Source organism: Thermobia domestica, chromosome 18, assembly GCF_964235325.1.
Source record: "Thermobia domestica chromosome 18, izTheDome1.hap1.1, whole genome shotgun sequence".
Classification (NCBI taxonomy): Eukaryota; Metazoa; Arthropoda; class Insecta; order Zygentoma; family Lepismatidae; genus Thermobia; species Thermobia domestica.
The window spans coordinates 15,334,118-15,351,321 of NC_137471.1; the positions used below are offsets into that span (position 1 = coordinate 15,334,118).

Sequence of the window (17,204 nt, forward strand, 5' to 3'; positions counted from 1 at the left end):
GTCTGCAATTTTCTTAATGTACTCAACAACCGGAAACCTTTTTTGAATCGGATTGTCACTTCCGATGTTTCTAAAGAGATCTTACGACAACCGTAAACAGAAGTGATGGAGCTTTGAATCTTGAGCAACGTCCAGGATGGTTTCCAAAGCCACCCGTCCAATCGAAGAATGTTTTGTAATAGTATGGTGGATTATGGTGGGGTGCTTCAACATGTTCTTGTTTTTTCGTCGAGGCGAAACCATCACTACAGATCGGTACAGTACTGAACTCCAAGAAATGCACCTGAACCTTGCCCACAAACCCCAGGAAGATCAGCACATATGGTGTTCTCATGGTGCATGATAATAAAGCTCGCATGTCACTCAAATTACATGGAGATTCTTCATAAGTTGAAATATGGAACCGTTCCTTATAGTCATGCGGACATTTCAATAGCACCAACCATATAAAAGTGAAATATTAATGACTGAGCAAATCTTCGTAAATTCTTCTTAGATTTCTTAAATCGTGTTGTATCAAAATTATCTCTGATATAGGAGCAGGGCCGGGGAGAGCGGTCGCAGGCCCCGGGACTGAGCAATCCCGGGCCCCTTACATGTTCCCTTATGACTTTTTACGTACTTACCACTTTGGGCGGAGGTAAACTTAAATGAACATTAAAGCTTATTTTGAACTCTTTATTAGACCTTTAATGCGTTTAATTTACATGTTAAACAGTATTGCTATATCTCCAAATAAGTGAATAATAAGAACTCTCAACCTAACCTATGTTCACTGTTCGCTGAAAAAAAGAAACTTCATTAATTCACTATTTATGATTTTGTTTAGACCCTATACTTGTTGGTTCTAAGATTTTTGAAGGCTTTAAAACTAAAATGAATAAAATAATAATATATTTAATAGAATGGTATCAAAATACAGAAAAAAATAACATCTATTTGCAATAGCAAAAGTTCTCCCCCAATGCTCAATCAAATGCTTAAAACAAAATAATTTGTGAAGGAAATAAAGAAGAAGGTATTAAATGTACTATGAATATCTTTGCACAAATTGTCGCTATAAATAATTATATAGAAGTAAGCTATGCAGTTAGTCTTCCTTAACTAGAGACATGATGCATTAGGCCTAATTTAATTACTTCAATGAAATATTGTTCAAATTAACTATAGTGTGATTAATAATGTGATATTAATAGTAATTGTCTGCAGGAGAAATTTATTATATGTATTACTACTAGACAACTGTTACAGTTATAGTTACGGTGTATCCTTTTCTACGTATACTTACAACAAAATTCCCTTTCTGGCCTTTTTCAGGGCGACTTCATAAATGATAGCATAAAATTTGGTACACTGGACAAGTTCTGTCTCCACTGCCAACAAGCCTAAGCTTGATAATCTGTCTTGACACATTGTAGAGCGTAAAACATTTTTTACTCTATTTAACAGAGAGAAAGAGCGCTCTGCACTAGCAGCGGTAGCAGGGATTGTGGCGAATATACGAAGGGCCACTGTCAGATTTGGAAATAAAGTTTCTAAATTCAAAGTTTTGATGTTATTTAGGAGATCCCATAGTGAAAGAGTTTTCTCACCAAAATTGGCCGAACATATCAATTTCAGGCTATGCAATTCATCAGAAAGATCATCTCCCAAATCTTTTGGGTATCGCTGGACTAGTGCAGCTGCTTGTTCTTGGATCTGGTCACCTGTCCTTTCTTTGCAAGACCACAGTACACAAAAATTGTTACACAAAGAGCGCACTGATTGGTAGCAAACTGAGTAAGAATATACAACATTTAGTAATTCTTTATCCTCGACCGCCGGGCCCCCTTTGGGGCCCTGGGCCCCTCCTGCCCTCCCCTTTCGACGGCCCTGTATAGGAGTAACATTACTTCAGGCTCAAAACAAGCGTCTCAGTGTAAAGAGAGTCACGTGTTTTATTTATAAATAAGGCTTTCAGTCTACAAGGTCTGTTCGGAAAGTAATGCCACCAAGTTTACAAGTATGAAAAAAAAATATTTACAAAATTATTTACAAAATAATAAGAACAATAATATCTGTACATTAATATTCTTTAAAATATTGTTCTCCTGTGTCGATTCCCAGTGAAATTTCCAATCAGCGAAGGCACCCTGGAAGGCTTGTTCATGAAGTGCATTTAAAGTGATTTCATAAGCTGCTTTCATGTCATGAATTGTTCTTCTTGGGGACAGGATACGTCAAGATTTGCCACTTGGCAGTTTGCCTCTTCTTTTCCGAGTCGTACTGGAATATCCACATTTCATCACCCGTGACAACATTGTCCAAAAAGTTAGGATCATTTTTAAAAGTTTCTGAAATATTTTGACAAATTTCTAATCGTTGAGATTTTTAAGCGCGGTCAAAAGTCTTGGGACAAGGTTTGCGCACACTTTTCTCATGTGCAAATCCTTGGTCACAGTTTCGTGGACGATAGTTTTCGAAACATTTAACATGTCATCCACTAGAAGAACACTCATCTGACGTCTGTTTGCAAACGTTCTTTCACACGAGCCATATTTTCCTCGTTTGGCGAGGTTTACGGGTGTTCAACGCGGGCTTCGTTGTCGATTTCTTTACGGCCTTCCATAAATGTCTTGTGCCATTTGTAGACTTACTTTTGTAATAAGCACTCATCCACGAAGGTCTGTTGAACCATTTAAAAAATATCTGCTGAAGACATGCTGGATTTCTCTCAAAACTTAATCGTGTGTCTTTGTTTTAATGAGCGCTGCATCGCAACTTCTACAAGAGACGAAACAGAGGTTTACGAATTCGCTCGTTTTTCAGCTTCGAGAGCTCGGAAACAACTTAGCAAGCATTGGTTTGGTAGTTGACTTACACCATCATTAATCCCGACGGATAGAGCGCGCTGCAACATAGAGTCGTTTCACAATAAAATGTGTGACATTACTTTTCGGACTTAACTTGTATCTTACATTTTAGTTGATAACTATGTACTGTAGGTAATACAAAACTATTTTTTTTATATATGCATCTTCTTTTCATGCCTTTGTTTTCAGATAGCAGACCTAGATACAAGGAAAGCTCTGGGTGTCGGTCAAAAAGGAGAAATATTGGTGAAATCGCCTAGTATTATGAAAGGATACTTGAAAAGACCAAAGGTGAGCAATTAATCATCTATAGTAACCCACATTATGTTTTATTTTTTGTGTAATTATGCTTTATTTTTTTAAAATTATGCTTTATTACGCTTTATTGTTAATTTCAATCATTGTTTTACATTAATCGTGTATAATGTATAATGTTTACTTTTGTGAGGTGCAGGTAGCCAGAGCCGAAACTCAGGTTACCAAAGAACACCAACACAAATAAAAGTAAATAAATAATGTGGAGTGGCTGGGAATATTCAAATCTAAAGTAAAATTAACATAAAATGCAAATTACAGGTAACCGTATAGTTACTTCCCTTCTTGGAGATGAAGGTAATCTGTTAGAGCCGCCACTGCCACAGGTAAATTCGGTAGAGCATGAAAAATTTCAGTTAATAAGAACAACAGATCTCAGGGTATCTGTACAACAGTCATGGTCTAGACGCTACTATAGTGAGTTTATGCAAAATCTCAAAAGGTTAAAAAAAAATCTATACTTTAAATTAACAGGTAGCAGTCTGTTTTAAAACTCACTATACTCATGACTGTGAGCAATGGTTCTCTGGGCATTATACTCCCTGGGCCCCATTCAGAGAGCTGGTCAGACATACACACAACAAGGGAAAATGCTTCCTTGTCTCACACTCCTGAAACAGAACATTTTAATTAGTAGTAGGTACTCACCCTGCAGCAAATTGAGATGAAGACAAATTCTGATTAGAGATGGCGGTTTATTTTCATGATAATAATTGAACATCAAGATGAGCGCTGATGTTTGTCAACACTCCAATACACTTTGACACGCAAACTTCCTTCTGTAGTGCACTACTAAACACATACACTTATTCATAGATTATTAGATATACAACACTTCTTTCTTTTCACTATATAAGACAAATTTTCAGAGGGGAGGACGAAACTTGATATTTGAGGTCTGGTTGACCTCAGAAAAAAAAAATGAGAGGAAAATTTATATACAAATTTCTTTAACTCCTCATTATGTGAGTTCACAGTCTCTGACAGTCTCAGAGAGGAGAAATTACTATCACCCACAATTTTGTATTGAAAACAACACGTTACCGAAGAAAAAATCTTAAAACAAACAAAATATAAAATGATCAAGTATCTTAATAGGTTCGCTGCACTGTTCTGGTAGCTGATAGTTCACTTACACACAGTTCTCGCTCGAAGATACCATGTCCTTTCACATTCCCATTCCATTGCATAGGTTGAAATGTTCCTCACAATGTTTAATACGCTGGATGGTGAATTATCTTTGATGCGGACATGTTGTATGTCCGTGAAAACAAGCAAATACCAATTGCTTGGAACCTTGTTCAAATGTCCAAGGAAGGCACTGTGTTAGTGACGTAACAGGCCTTATTAAAATATCTCAACTAGAGACATTGAAGGTTTACTTTTCCACTGTCAAACTGGAAGTGTAACTGCTTCCCCATACTAAAGGTGGTGTTTTGAAGAGATGTATACTTAGTTTTCTCATACAAGTACACGTAGCACTCTGTTGTAAAAATAAAAAGGACAATAAATGATTTCTAAAAGTAACTTTCCATTTCCAATTGTCGCTAATAGGTACGACTTAGTTTTTCACTGCTTCTGATATGTGTATTGTTCAACAAATTATTAGGTTACAATAGAAGTGATATGCAGAATCAAAGTTCACAAAACACACGAGTTTCCGATACATGTCGGTCATGTATTTCTCAACAGGAATCTCCACGGGGACCGCTGTCCACACGTCTCCTGGGTTATAACTAACCGATAACTAAGGAAGTATAGAGGACTTCCTTCTGTCGATTTAACATGTATTCTCTTCCAGCGATATGAACGAACTCCCCTTGTTCACTACCGAACAAGTATATTTACTTCACAAAACTTCCGAGAAAGAAGGACTCGCTCCTTCTTGGGTCTTGCAACAAAAGGTTTGTTGCCCCAGGCATAACTTCTGGGTGGTCTTTAGCAAAAATCATACAAAAACCTGCCTATGTCTGCACATACTTCCCGCAGTTCCTTTGACAGGTGCTGCCATTGCTTCCAACTGTGGTCACTTTTGATAGCTTCTGCTACCCCCAGAAGTCTATGAAGTTTTCAAAACACATAATTGTTTTCACATATAAACAGTATTATGAATAATAGAAGAACAGGTTATCATACACAAAATTAAAGTAAAATACACATGGAATACATAGCTATAACTGACATAAACTGTCATCTCTGTCAGTACTGGAAACAAGCCCATTTTCCTGCGGCTGCCTTTCAAAACGTCTGCTACTAATTGGCATCCATGTTTGTAAGGAGAGAGAAAAAGGAAACATCTTTGGTTATTATTAATTTTGACAAATACAAGAGCCAAATGTCTTGTACGAAAGGGATACACGTTGATAAAATAAAACAGAATTTTGTACGGTATTTCCAAGAACAATTTGAGCGTAATACGTTAATATTAATATTTTACATAGAAAAATGAGTCAAAATAATGTAAACTTTTTAAACTGGTGTTGCATCTTGGGTAAAATAATAGGTCCGCTCACTGACGGTACCGGCTATGGGTGAAGGGGGGATGGAAGTGACGCTTGAGCTTGCTGCTATCCAAAATCACACCTATAGAAATCCTAAAACTCACATGTTGACGCTAAAATTTTTACAACTTTTTATACAATAGAAGTTGAGCGTCTGTAACCACTATTTCCAAATCAGTGTTGTTTCACTAAGAAAGTGAGTAGGATCCTTCCTGTGTATAATAAGTCTTATTCTGTCCCTCATCTAGTGATTTCTTGAAACAGTGAGTTGGGAGGGACCTCCTATCTAGTATGCTAGGCGACGATGAGTCGGGAGAGAACGAGAAAAAAAATTCTCTATCAGCGCTAGCTCCGTCTTCCACGATTCTCAAATCAATGCATGATTCTCAAAGAATATGCCTATTTCTTCATTAATTAATCCAACGTAGAGTATATTAATATCAATCATCCTTCATCCCCATGTAATACATATATAATACAGTAACCCAGTAATGAGATGCAAGCCGTAACATACAATATAATTAGCCTATAAAGGAAATAACATATATGAATAAATACAATATAATACAATATTGTATTAATATTTCCGTACTACGCTCAGTGTTTTAAACATCTTTAATCATAATAACAGAATAATATTCACTATGCATACTAATTAATAAGCAATTAATTTGATCACAAATTAAGCTATTTACATATTGATATGTAAATGTGCCCCTCATCTGCATTTTGATATGCAGATGATGGAGAAGGACATTGGCCTTCTACACTTTACATTAAATATTCTAAATATCTCGTTTTATTTATTAATGTTTTATGCAACTAGTTTAATGAACTTTCTACTTAATGCACTAAGTGCTTAGTCGGCTGCCAGACTAAATGCTTCTATTGACTGAATAACATACAGTCGTTATCACTCGCCACACAACGCCTCATATTCCCTTATCAGCTGCGGGACTCTTGCAGTGCTCAGACATATAACCTTTGACGTGAGAACAGTGTTGCTACTACTTTGTATCCAACCCATGTATATTTGAGAAACGCATTAATATTGTTCTTTTCATTTTGTTTCAGGAAACAGCGGAGATGTTTGATGCTGACGGGTGGCTTCTGACAGGAGACATTGGATATTTTGATGCAAATGGTCATTTATATGTTGTAGACAGAGTGAAGGAGACCTTCAAGTTTTATGGACATCATGTAAGTAGATTACTAACCTATTCAAGCACAGAAGAAATAATTTTTAACATGTAATTGAATTAATTTTCTTGATACCACTAAACCATATGTGAAATGTTAGAATAGAAAGATATTGATTGAACATATTAGCTGCAGCAAGGCCAAACGCAACTAAACGGCGTGACAAACATCTTGGCATTTGAAGGCGGCGCTCCAAGTTCCCTTTAAATGCTGCTAGCAAATGAGAGGCCAACGGTATTGCCACGTTTATTTTCTACACGTCCACGTCCATCCTCTGCCACCTGATCGCGCTATAGTTCGTCTGCTTAGCCATACCCACACCCCTTAGCACTCGACAATGTCGCGTCAGAGCTTGAATTTTATTCGTTTAGCTGAAATGCCAAGATGTTTGTCACAGGCTTTAGTCATATGCAATCCGAACGCTCGAAATGTTTGTTACGTATGAGGTGTTCTAGTAGTAATACCAACCTGCTCTGTAGTAGTCAGTTCTCATAAGTGTATGTGTAGTTCGTGAAAGTCGTTTCTCTTTCAATTGGAAAACATAGTTTGGAAATCAATAGACGATTATTTTGACCATTCAGGGCCCATTTTAGCAAACAAGTCTTCATTTTGTTCGACCTTACTACTCGAAACGTTTCGTACCTAGTAGCAGATTACATAATTAATTCACTATTATAAATTTTTCATTATGCTTTTTTTTTTAAAAAAAAAAAAGTCAACCACAAGAAAGATTGTCATGAGGGACAAGTCAGCGTATTCTAGCAGCTAAAGTAAACATGATACGAATTGCAGCAATTTTGGCGTGGGACATCCGGTTTCGATTCCCGGCGGGAGCTCATGTAGTTCGGATTCCACATTAATCAGTAGGTCCTGTCTCATATAGCCTCGTTGCTGAAAGGGACGTTAAACTCAAAATCAACAACAACAACGAATCAGAGGCGTCATTTAGGAGGAAGGAGGGGGCAATTGCCACCCAAAAGTTTGAGGAATACATACACTTTAATCGGGAGTAAAAGTGGATCTGGAAAAGAAGGGGGACGGTAGATAGCGGTATGACGTTCCACCATCCCCCTGCCTATCTTTGTTCATTGTATTTTTTAGGAACTGAGAGGATGCCGTGAATATTTTTTGGAGGTAGGGTACGGCGTCCCTCCGCATCCCCCGCACTTTTACCCCTGACTTAAATAGATTGTCTACTAATATACTAGTCACAAAACGTGAAAGTCTTATGTCGGTGGTGCCCATGCCCCCCCCCCTCAAGCGAAGTCTGAAATGACGCCCCTGTAACGAAAAAAAGAAATCTAAGTTTTACGTCCCACGATTATGCCGGTTAGGCTAAAGAAGACGGTGGTGATGAGAGATGAGTGAAATGGTGGAGGAAATGGGAGAACCCCGAGAAAACCCACGAGTACGGTGTTTGTCCACCACAAAGTCCACATGGCGCGAGCTGGGATCGAACCAGGGACCCCAAGCACCGGAGGTGAACGCTCTACCACTGAGCCACCGCGCCCCCACCCCTATAACGAATCGCAGCAAAGTTTGTTCCTTGTCTTTTGAACCATCGTCATCAAGAATATGTACAAAAATTTTATTACTGCCGTTTACCCACCCTGCTAGATAAACCTGGTCCCTCACAATTTCTACTTCCTAACTAAAATAACATTTTAATTGAAAGAGCAGCATTTTAACTCAACCAAAAGTATCCCAGCAAACTTCTTGAACACCGTACAAATCATGGGATTCAACAGTGGTTTCAGCAACAGGAGAATCATTGCACACACAACCCTGAGGTGACTACTTTGAAGTTGACGGTGCAAAATTACTATTTAAGGTATGGTAGTAAGATTTCTGATTTTTAAGACTAAATTTTCAGAAATTTTGTGTAACACCTCTTATGTTCGAGGTAGGGATGGATGCGCACGAGACGAGTCGAGACAGGATTTTCCCGACAAAATTCGAGTCGAAACACGGCTCTTCCAATAGAGAAATATACATTTTTCGAGTCGAGACATCACTTTTACAGCACATTTGCGAGACGAGACAGCCACAAATCTTGTCTCGTGTGCATCCCTAGTTCGAGGTATAGTGATATATCTCTTATCTCTAAGCGATATACTTCACATCCAAAGCAATTTTACATTCTCATTTGTTTACTTTAAAAGAGTGAATATGATACTTTTTACATCTTAAAATCTGCGAGTTGGAAAACATTCAAGAGAGTTGGCTTGAGCAGTACATTAATTATTAATTATGTGTACTAAGAGGGAGTTGAGCTGAATTTAAATTTCACGTCCCTTTCAGCAGCGAGGCTATATGAGACGGAACCTACTGATTAACGTGGAATCCGAATCACATGAGCTTCCGCCGGGAATTGAACCAGGGTCTTCCACGCCAAAGGCGCGTACGGTAAGCACTTGGTCACGGAGTTCCTATGTATAAGAGATATTACTTCTAGTAAGTAAAATAATGTATTTAGTAACTTGATACAAATAATTAATATATTAACATTGAAACATTTTAAAGGAATGGAAACAGTCATGTTATAAAGGAAATCTCAGAATAGCCCCAATTTATTACTAGTAAATAATCATCAACAATTGTTTTTTTATTTAATGATTCTAATTAATGTATCCATATCTATTACAGCACAGCAAGAATTTACGTAAATAGACATTAGAACGGTTCTAGAAATTCATTGTTCTTTCATACTAACCACGCTTTTTTCTTCTCCGTACATTTTACACGGAACATTTGATTAAACTTTTTCCTTAACTCTTTATGTAACTACCTGCATAATAAAAATAGCAAGACAAGGTGATAAAAATGCAGCACTGCAAATAGTACCTGAGGTACAACCGCGTTCACATATACGAAGAGAAAAAGGTTCTAAGACAAACTTTTGAGGTACACCATATCCAATTTTTAAGATACTTTTTTTCTGTACTATTCTTATATTAATTTTTACACCAGAAAGAACATCAACAAAATGCATTATGTATGGATACAGGGTAAAAAAGAAAGGAAATTCCTTCAATTTTATTCTATGATTTAAGAAGCAAAATCATTCACTTCCAGTAAAACACACGACTGTTGATACATTATTTTCTCTATTTCAAGTTAACCCACCCATAACCCATCAGTCAGTTTCCCAACAGCCAGTTTTGTATAACCTGCTCTTGCCTTTGGTCTATAGGGATGCGTACGAGGCGAGTCGAGACAGGATTTTCCTGCCAAAATTCGAGTCGAGACACGGCTATTCCAATAGAGAAATATACATTTTTCGAGTCGAGACATCACTTTGACAGCACATTTTCCAGACGAGACAGCCACAAATCTTGTCTCGTACGCATCCCTATTAGCCTACCCAAATGCAACTTTTGTAAAGGTTTTCTAACTGGAGATGTATTCGCTCAGCGCATAGTTCAGTGTTCACAAAATTTATGCATGTTTTGTTCAGTAATATTAATACACTGTGTAACAGTAGCGTACACAAGGTGCTATCAAAAGAGGAGGAGGCAAGCACCCAAGTTCATGTTGTTCCAGAACGTGAGCAATTTTTTAATATTGGTATGGTAAATTTTCCCATATCTTGCCGAAAGTAAAAGAATGTTAAAACGCGGTAATCTCCTTTGTGTAGGCCACTGCTGCAAAGGTTTTCCTTCTGTGTCAGTGTACTTTTATTCGATTTTTACCTTTCTACTTAAATATATTTGTCAAGAGTACCGTAACTAGCATAGAAGCAAATAAGACAAACTTTATGTCTTCACGGTTTTTTTTTTTTTCAGATTTCTCCAAGTGAACTGGAAGGCATATTACAGACACATCCTGCAGTGATGACTGCTGGAGTAGTTGGCGTTCCAGATCCGCAATACACGTCACTTCCACGAGCTTACGTTGTCAAAAAGCCAGGACATGAAGTTTCACAAGAAGAGCTCCAGAAATATATTGAAGGTAACTTATCATTCCATAGCTATGTTACTTTCCCTTCTCAATCACATGTCGCATGTGTTAAAAATACCAATCAATGACTTAATACATGATCATGAGGTACAACCAATTTATTCTTAAAATTACTTTATTTGTCATTTGCTTGTACTGTTTAAATAATATTTGATAGTAATATGTAAATCAAGTGAGGAGTGTTGTAAACAGTATCCTTAGGCTAGAATGTATTAAATGTTTTCGATCATAATTAGACAAACACATCAAATGTAGTCAGACTAATTTCTTATTTTGACTCGGGTATAAATTAAACGGATCAATCATGTACAATACTTTACGAGAATTAGTGCTGTTTTAAAGTAAAATAAATTAAAATATCTTTAATTATTTCGCTTCTAAATCTCAAAGAGTTCTCAAATGATACTATTAGGACTTTTTCTAATGTTTTTCCTATCCAACTTCTGGTATTTCTCCCTTCTTTTATATACGTGATTCTGTATCTGCCAATATTATGTACCCTCATGGCTGTTTTCTCTGTTGTATCCTGAGAGATACATTCTGTACATATCCTGTACATAAGAGATTGTATCCTGTACATAAGAGATTCATTCTGCGTGTATACATATATATATATATATATATATATATATATATATATATATATATATATATATATATATATATATATAAGGGGAAAACGGGGACAGCATGGCTATGGCAGTGGTTTCAAACTTGAAGGACATGAAATACCAGTAACTAGAACCCAGCTACTGAAATTAAAAACGTTTTCTTCTTCAACTTCAATTTAGTCGCTATAAATCTGAAAAGTTCGAGAAAAGTTTAACCTATAGTATGGAATTTTTATGACACTTTGTGATTATGTAACTTCAGAATCAATGAAAAAGTATAGTCGCGTTTTTACAAAAGATGGCGCTAGGTAAAGACGTTAGGCAAGTGTGATCTAATATAATACAATAGTTCTAGTCCAACAAAACATATTAAAAGCAATATATTTCTGATTTCAGAGAGAACACCATCTTACAAACACCTACGAGGTGGAGTACATTTTGTGGATCAACTACCTCTCTCTCCTACTGGAAAACTCGCACGAGCAGTTCTTAAGCAATGGGCGCAGAACAAATAAACTATATAATTCCTTTTGTATTAAAATTCAGAATATATTGTTTAATACAATATATCGTTTGTCATTATTGCTACAAATTATTCATAGCATCATATTCATCCTAACTTTATATACAAGTCAATCTGCATTTATCGTTAATAACTTAGTGATCACAGTTTTTTTTTTTTTTTTTTTAATGAAAAGAAGAGAAAATAATTGTAAATGTGTCGAAAATACATTCCTTCAGAGCTGAAGATCTTAACATATTATACCTCGGAAGTTAAGGCAGTTCGGGAAATTACAAACAATACAGTATAATACCGGTATTATCTAATTATCAATGTTTAGAATCGTACAAAATCCATGAAACAATTTCAGAATGTTAGTCTGAATCACATCTGAAAATTCTTTAGTTAAACATTTTACTTTCTAAATGTTGTTTCGCAAATTATGAACATAATAGTATTATAATATTTTCACAAACTGTTTTGCCTAGGTCTGTGGCAAAATCCTCTAAGTACGGTCGAAAATGGTCTCTTCCGAGAAGATAAGTAACCTTGCAGAATGCTGGTTTCAGCATTGCTTATTCCACCAGATTCAAATTCTGGTATGATGAATAGTATACAAGTCGTCTCAAGAAGGTTCGTTATTTGAGTCGCCAAGGAAACACATTAAAAGAAATAAAACAGCGGTGAATATTCACGATTTTCAAAAAGATATTACTCGTAGAAGCGTACTTCAGTTTTATGACAACAGTGATTTCTCTCTGCAAAGGAAATAACGCAGATTTTGAGGGGTAAAATATCTAATTTTTGAGGTTTCTTATGGAACGTGAGGATATAGTGACATCTTGCGAGAAGTTAATAAAATCAGGACATTGAGGACGATAGTCTTATGTCGGGCAACTGTGGCTCAATGGTAAAACGCTTACCTCGGGCATATGAGGATCCTGAGTCGATTCTAGCTCTCGAAATAAGTTTCGTGGAGGACAAACACCGTGGCTTTTCTCAGTGTTCACCCGTTTCCCTCCACTTCCTTCATTCAACAATTTTTCATGATCATCATCACCTCCCTTAGTCTTAGTAAATAATCGTGGGTTGTTAAAATTCATTATTAATTCATCGTATCGTGGTTATGCCCTGAAGGCTAAAGCAGAGAGATAATAAATAAAAATGAAGATGGAAGAATTAATTCAATTAAGATAATGGAAGGAAATAGGAAAATCCCGAGAAACCTACGAAACGTTTCCACCACAAGCTTCTAAGGACTTTAATCGAATCAAAGATGCATATAATCAGAGGTGAGTGGCTTATTGCTGAACCATCACGCACTCCGTATGTATATTTCATTGACTGATGATAATAATATATTGTTTTCTTGTTGCAAGACTTCCTTTGTCTCAGAATTTTTAAAAAATTAAAAATGGTAGGACATTGGACTTCGGTTTGCGGGGACCCTAGTTCGACTCTCGGATTGATGTGAATGGGGTTTTAAACGACGCACTTAGGCAACTAATCTCAAGTATATTTACATTCATTTGATTATTACGTGAACATTGAACCAAACGAAATATAGTATTCATACCACATTCATAACAGAAAATAATAATATTAATAATAAGATATATACATTAATGACCCCATTAATGTCAAAGTTTTGTATTATTATAACAAACTGGATGTTGTAAGTGATGCGAGTTTCTTTGATACATACACCATGAGCCGGCTTTTCTCACAGGAGATTTGGCAACATTGCAGTGCGCACTCATTGGTTGACACTATCCGCCAATTTAGATGACATACTATAGGTAGAGTAACAAAGTTGATGACTAATCCGTATTAATGGCGTAGGCAGGGCGCTGACTTTTCTGAAGTCTTTTCCCTTTAGCGATACCGAAATGGACTCTGAATACACTTCAGTATGTTTCATTTAAAACCTTTTATATAGACATGTTATGACTCTTTCATGTAGATAATTTATTACGAAAAAAAAAACAAGCTTTACAGACCCATGTTTAAAGAAAAACTCAAGTTTCGTAAGCTCTATTCTTAACCCTACACAAGATTTCAGCAGATTAGTTACGAGTATATACTGTATTCTTGATCTTTTACAACTCTTTTCGTTACCATAGGCAGCAAAATTTATCACCTACGGTTGCGAATAGGAAGTTTTTTTTTAGTGAATGTTTTCACTATTATTATTATTATTATTATTATTATTATTATTATTATTATTATTATTATTATTATTATTATTATTATTATTATTAGTATTAGTATTAGTATTATTATTATTATTATTTAGCTCCGCTTTAGCCACTTTGTTAGCCTGCGGGACCTCAATATGCATAGTCCCGGGTTCAATTCTCATTGGAAGGACTAACATCTTCTGGTATTGACCCAGTATTATGAGGCAATTGGGGAGCTATTTGGATTAAGAGGTAGCGAAATCCGATCCAGAAAGCCAGAAATAATAACACATGGTAACCGATGCGTTGCCATCCATTACGCAATTGAACATTGAGCCATCTGGCTCGCCATAGTCTTTCATGGCTGTAGTATAAGGAAGTTTAATTTAGTACTTCTTAGCAAATTTCATCAATATTTTAATATTGTGTAACTAAAGAAAATTAAAAAGAATATGTCTTCTTTCTTATCGGTTTCACCCTCTAGGGTCCTGGTTCAATCCTGGACCGGTTTTCGGTTTTCTCCAAAACCTGTTCGGTTTTTCACCGGTAAAAAGTTTTGAAAAACACATAGAACTATTTCTGTGGAAACGGAATTGTTTCTGGACAACAACGAAACACTATTCTGGTCAGAAATAGAACCAATTTTGGAAAAAACCGAACCGGTTTTGAAGAAAACCGAAACTGGATTCGGTGAAAAATCAAACCGGTTTTGGAGAAAACCGAAAACCGGTTTCGGCGAAAAGCCGTTTTTAAAAAAAATCTGAAAAACCGGTTTCGGTTTTCCTAAAAACCGAAAACGGAAAAACCGCTTTTTTGTGTCCACCACTAGGACAAACATTGTGTGCATGGGTTTTCTCGGAATTCTCCCGTGTCTTCCCACTTTCTTCATTCCGCCATTTTCATTCATTTCTCATCATCACCGTCTCCTTTAGAATAGCAGGCATAACCATGGCAAAGATTTTATTTCATTTTATTTCATTTCATAAACTTCATGTTACAAGAACCCATAAAGTTCACTGGACGACCATGTAGTCCACATTTCAGCCGGTGACGTCATACAATGCATGATGTATGTATATACATGTGTATAAGCGCATTACTTCGTTACGGCAATAATTTGTGCTATCCATGATATATTTCTGACTATGCCACTGATTAGCATTGCACTCTTTATTGAATTTGGGAAGTTATTAATTTTTATCTTATAATGTGTTGACGCAGTTCAGATATTTTCTGTATTATTATATAAAAGAGCAAATTTTACCAACATAAAGGCCATACTGCTATAGCGTGAAACATAAGCTTCAGACAAGAAATTTCCTTGTCATAAAAACAAGTGATAAAAAAGGATTTTTAAAAATACGTATCTTAAAGGAAGTTCAAATAGCTTTTTCAGGAACGATAAGTATCCAAGTTTAGAAAGATAAAAACTTGGCGTATAAACTTCCCGTTAGAAACGACTGAACTTTTTTTTTTTTTTTAGCACTTTTCGAAAATCCCGCTCTTAAATAGGAAAAATGGGGCAATTGCTATCTTCAAATTTAGACTCTATTGTGAAACCGCTAAATATCAGAATTCACTCAAGTTATAGGTGTGGAATTTGGTATGTAAACTATTAATAAAAATAATAGAATACATCCCCATGCCGTAAACGTCGCCAACACCTAGTGATCCATTTGCCGCTAAATGTCGATCGTCGATATAGCGACGCGTTGAAGAATTGCCGCTAGTGTGCCACTGACGGCAGGGTTTCGTCGAGTTGAAACAGATATCTAGAGTCGGGGTGTTGAAGTTACCACCGCGCGACAACGAGGATTTCATTTTGGTCCGCGCTCCTTCGATTCGTCGCGGAGTATCGCGAAAGGACCAACACGAACTATCGCCAGTCATGAACATGCGGTTATTATTATATATATTATGTTTACCTGACAAATGGTTTCTGAATTGAGCTCCGAGGCTCAAGAGTAACCCCTGTCTCTACATCATGAAGTAAAAAGGTTCAGTGTGTATAATTGTATGAATTTCGATGGCAACTATCGCCGATTATTAGAAAGTGAATTTGGGAGAATTATGAAATAAATTAAATAGATGCGCGTCATTTTGTTACAAAATTACATGACGAACGCATTTTACCTGATCCCAAACGATCATCGTCGAATGTACACTGTTAAAGGAGCACTCTTATTGGCCAAATTTAAAAGGCCTGAACGATTTATACCTCTACAAGCCAGGTTCTTTGCATCATCTCCGTAGCAAAAGTCAAAAGAACACACGCTTAGCAGTCATAAGGTTAATGATTCGCGCCCACCCCGGAGTACTTTTCTTTTTTTTTATTGCGTTTTTAGACTCACCTTAATGCAAACAAATCACGCATATAGGCGATTTAACATATTCTGGGAGAGTAATTTTGTGATTGATTGGCGTTTCGTCACGTCTCTGTCGCTGTTGGATCGTCGGCGGTATAATTTTCAAAACGGAAATGGGGCCACCGCGGACCGCCGCTGCGGAGCAACCAATTTTTGGCAAGATATCGCTAGTTGCCCATCGGTGGTCCACTGACACTTACGACATGGGGATGTTTCGACAATGTCGCTTCTAATGGGGAAAGGGAACAATTTCTATAGCCTAATACTCAAATTTCCGATTCGTTATACAAAAAAATATTCTGTGAGTACTCATTTAAGAGAATGACATACTAAAAATAACACAAAATTTACCATTTTTCTTTCGCTTGTTTTTTATAAGTGAAAGACGACAATGAAATGCAACTTACTACAATCATAATGTTATTCTACAACAGAAAATATGAACCTGAAGAATTACAGTGTTACATATATAGAAATTACAGTGTTGTCAGAATAACACTTCCCTCAAAAATCTAAGTTAAGGCAACCACTAGAAGAACGAATTGAACTGCATTTGATTATGTATCATGTTGTCTTGGACTCCTGTGAACTACTTTTCAAATAACATTATTATTTAATTTTAATAACTGTATGTTAAAACTATTTTCTTTATTACAAACTAAATACAACTATTATTTAAAAAGTAGCTCTCAGGATTCCAAAACAACATGGTACGTC

General features: G+C 36.3%; 1 protein-coding gene across 1 annotated transcript in view; it reads left to right on the forward strand.

Moving 5' to 3' along the window:
* The window catches only part of LOC145675761 (uncharacterized), a 63,355-nt gene extending 51,349 nt beyond the window's left edge, over window positions 1–12,006 (forward strand). Inside the window, exons 10-13 of the mRNA XM_081746417.1 lie at window positions 3,042–3,143; window positions 6,743–6,868; window positions 10,654–10,819; window positions 11,836–12,006. Coding sequence (XP_081602543.1) covers window positions 3,042–3,143; window positions 6,743–6,868; window positions 10,654–10,819; window positions 11,836–11,954 — 513 coding nt within the window. The 3' untranslated portion in view covers window positions 11,955–12,006. The remainder of the gene's footprint in view (window positions 1–3,041; window positions 3,144–6,742; window positions 6,869–10,653; window positions 10,820–11,835) is intronic.
* Window positions 12,007–17,204: the final 5,198 nt, after the last annotated feature.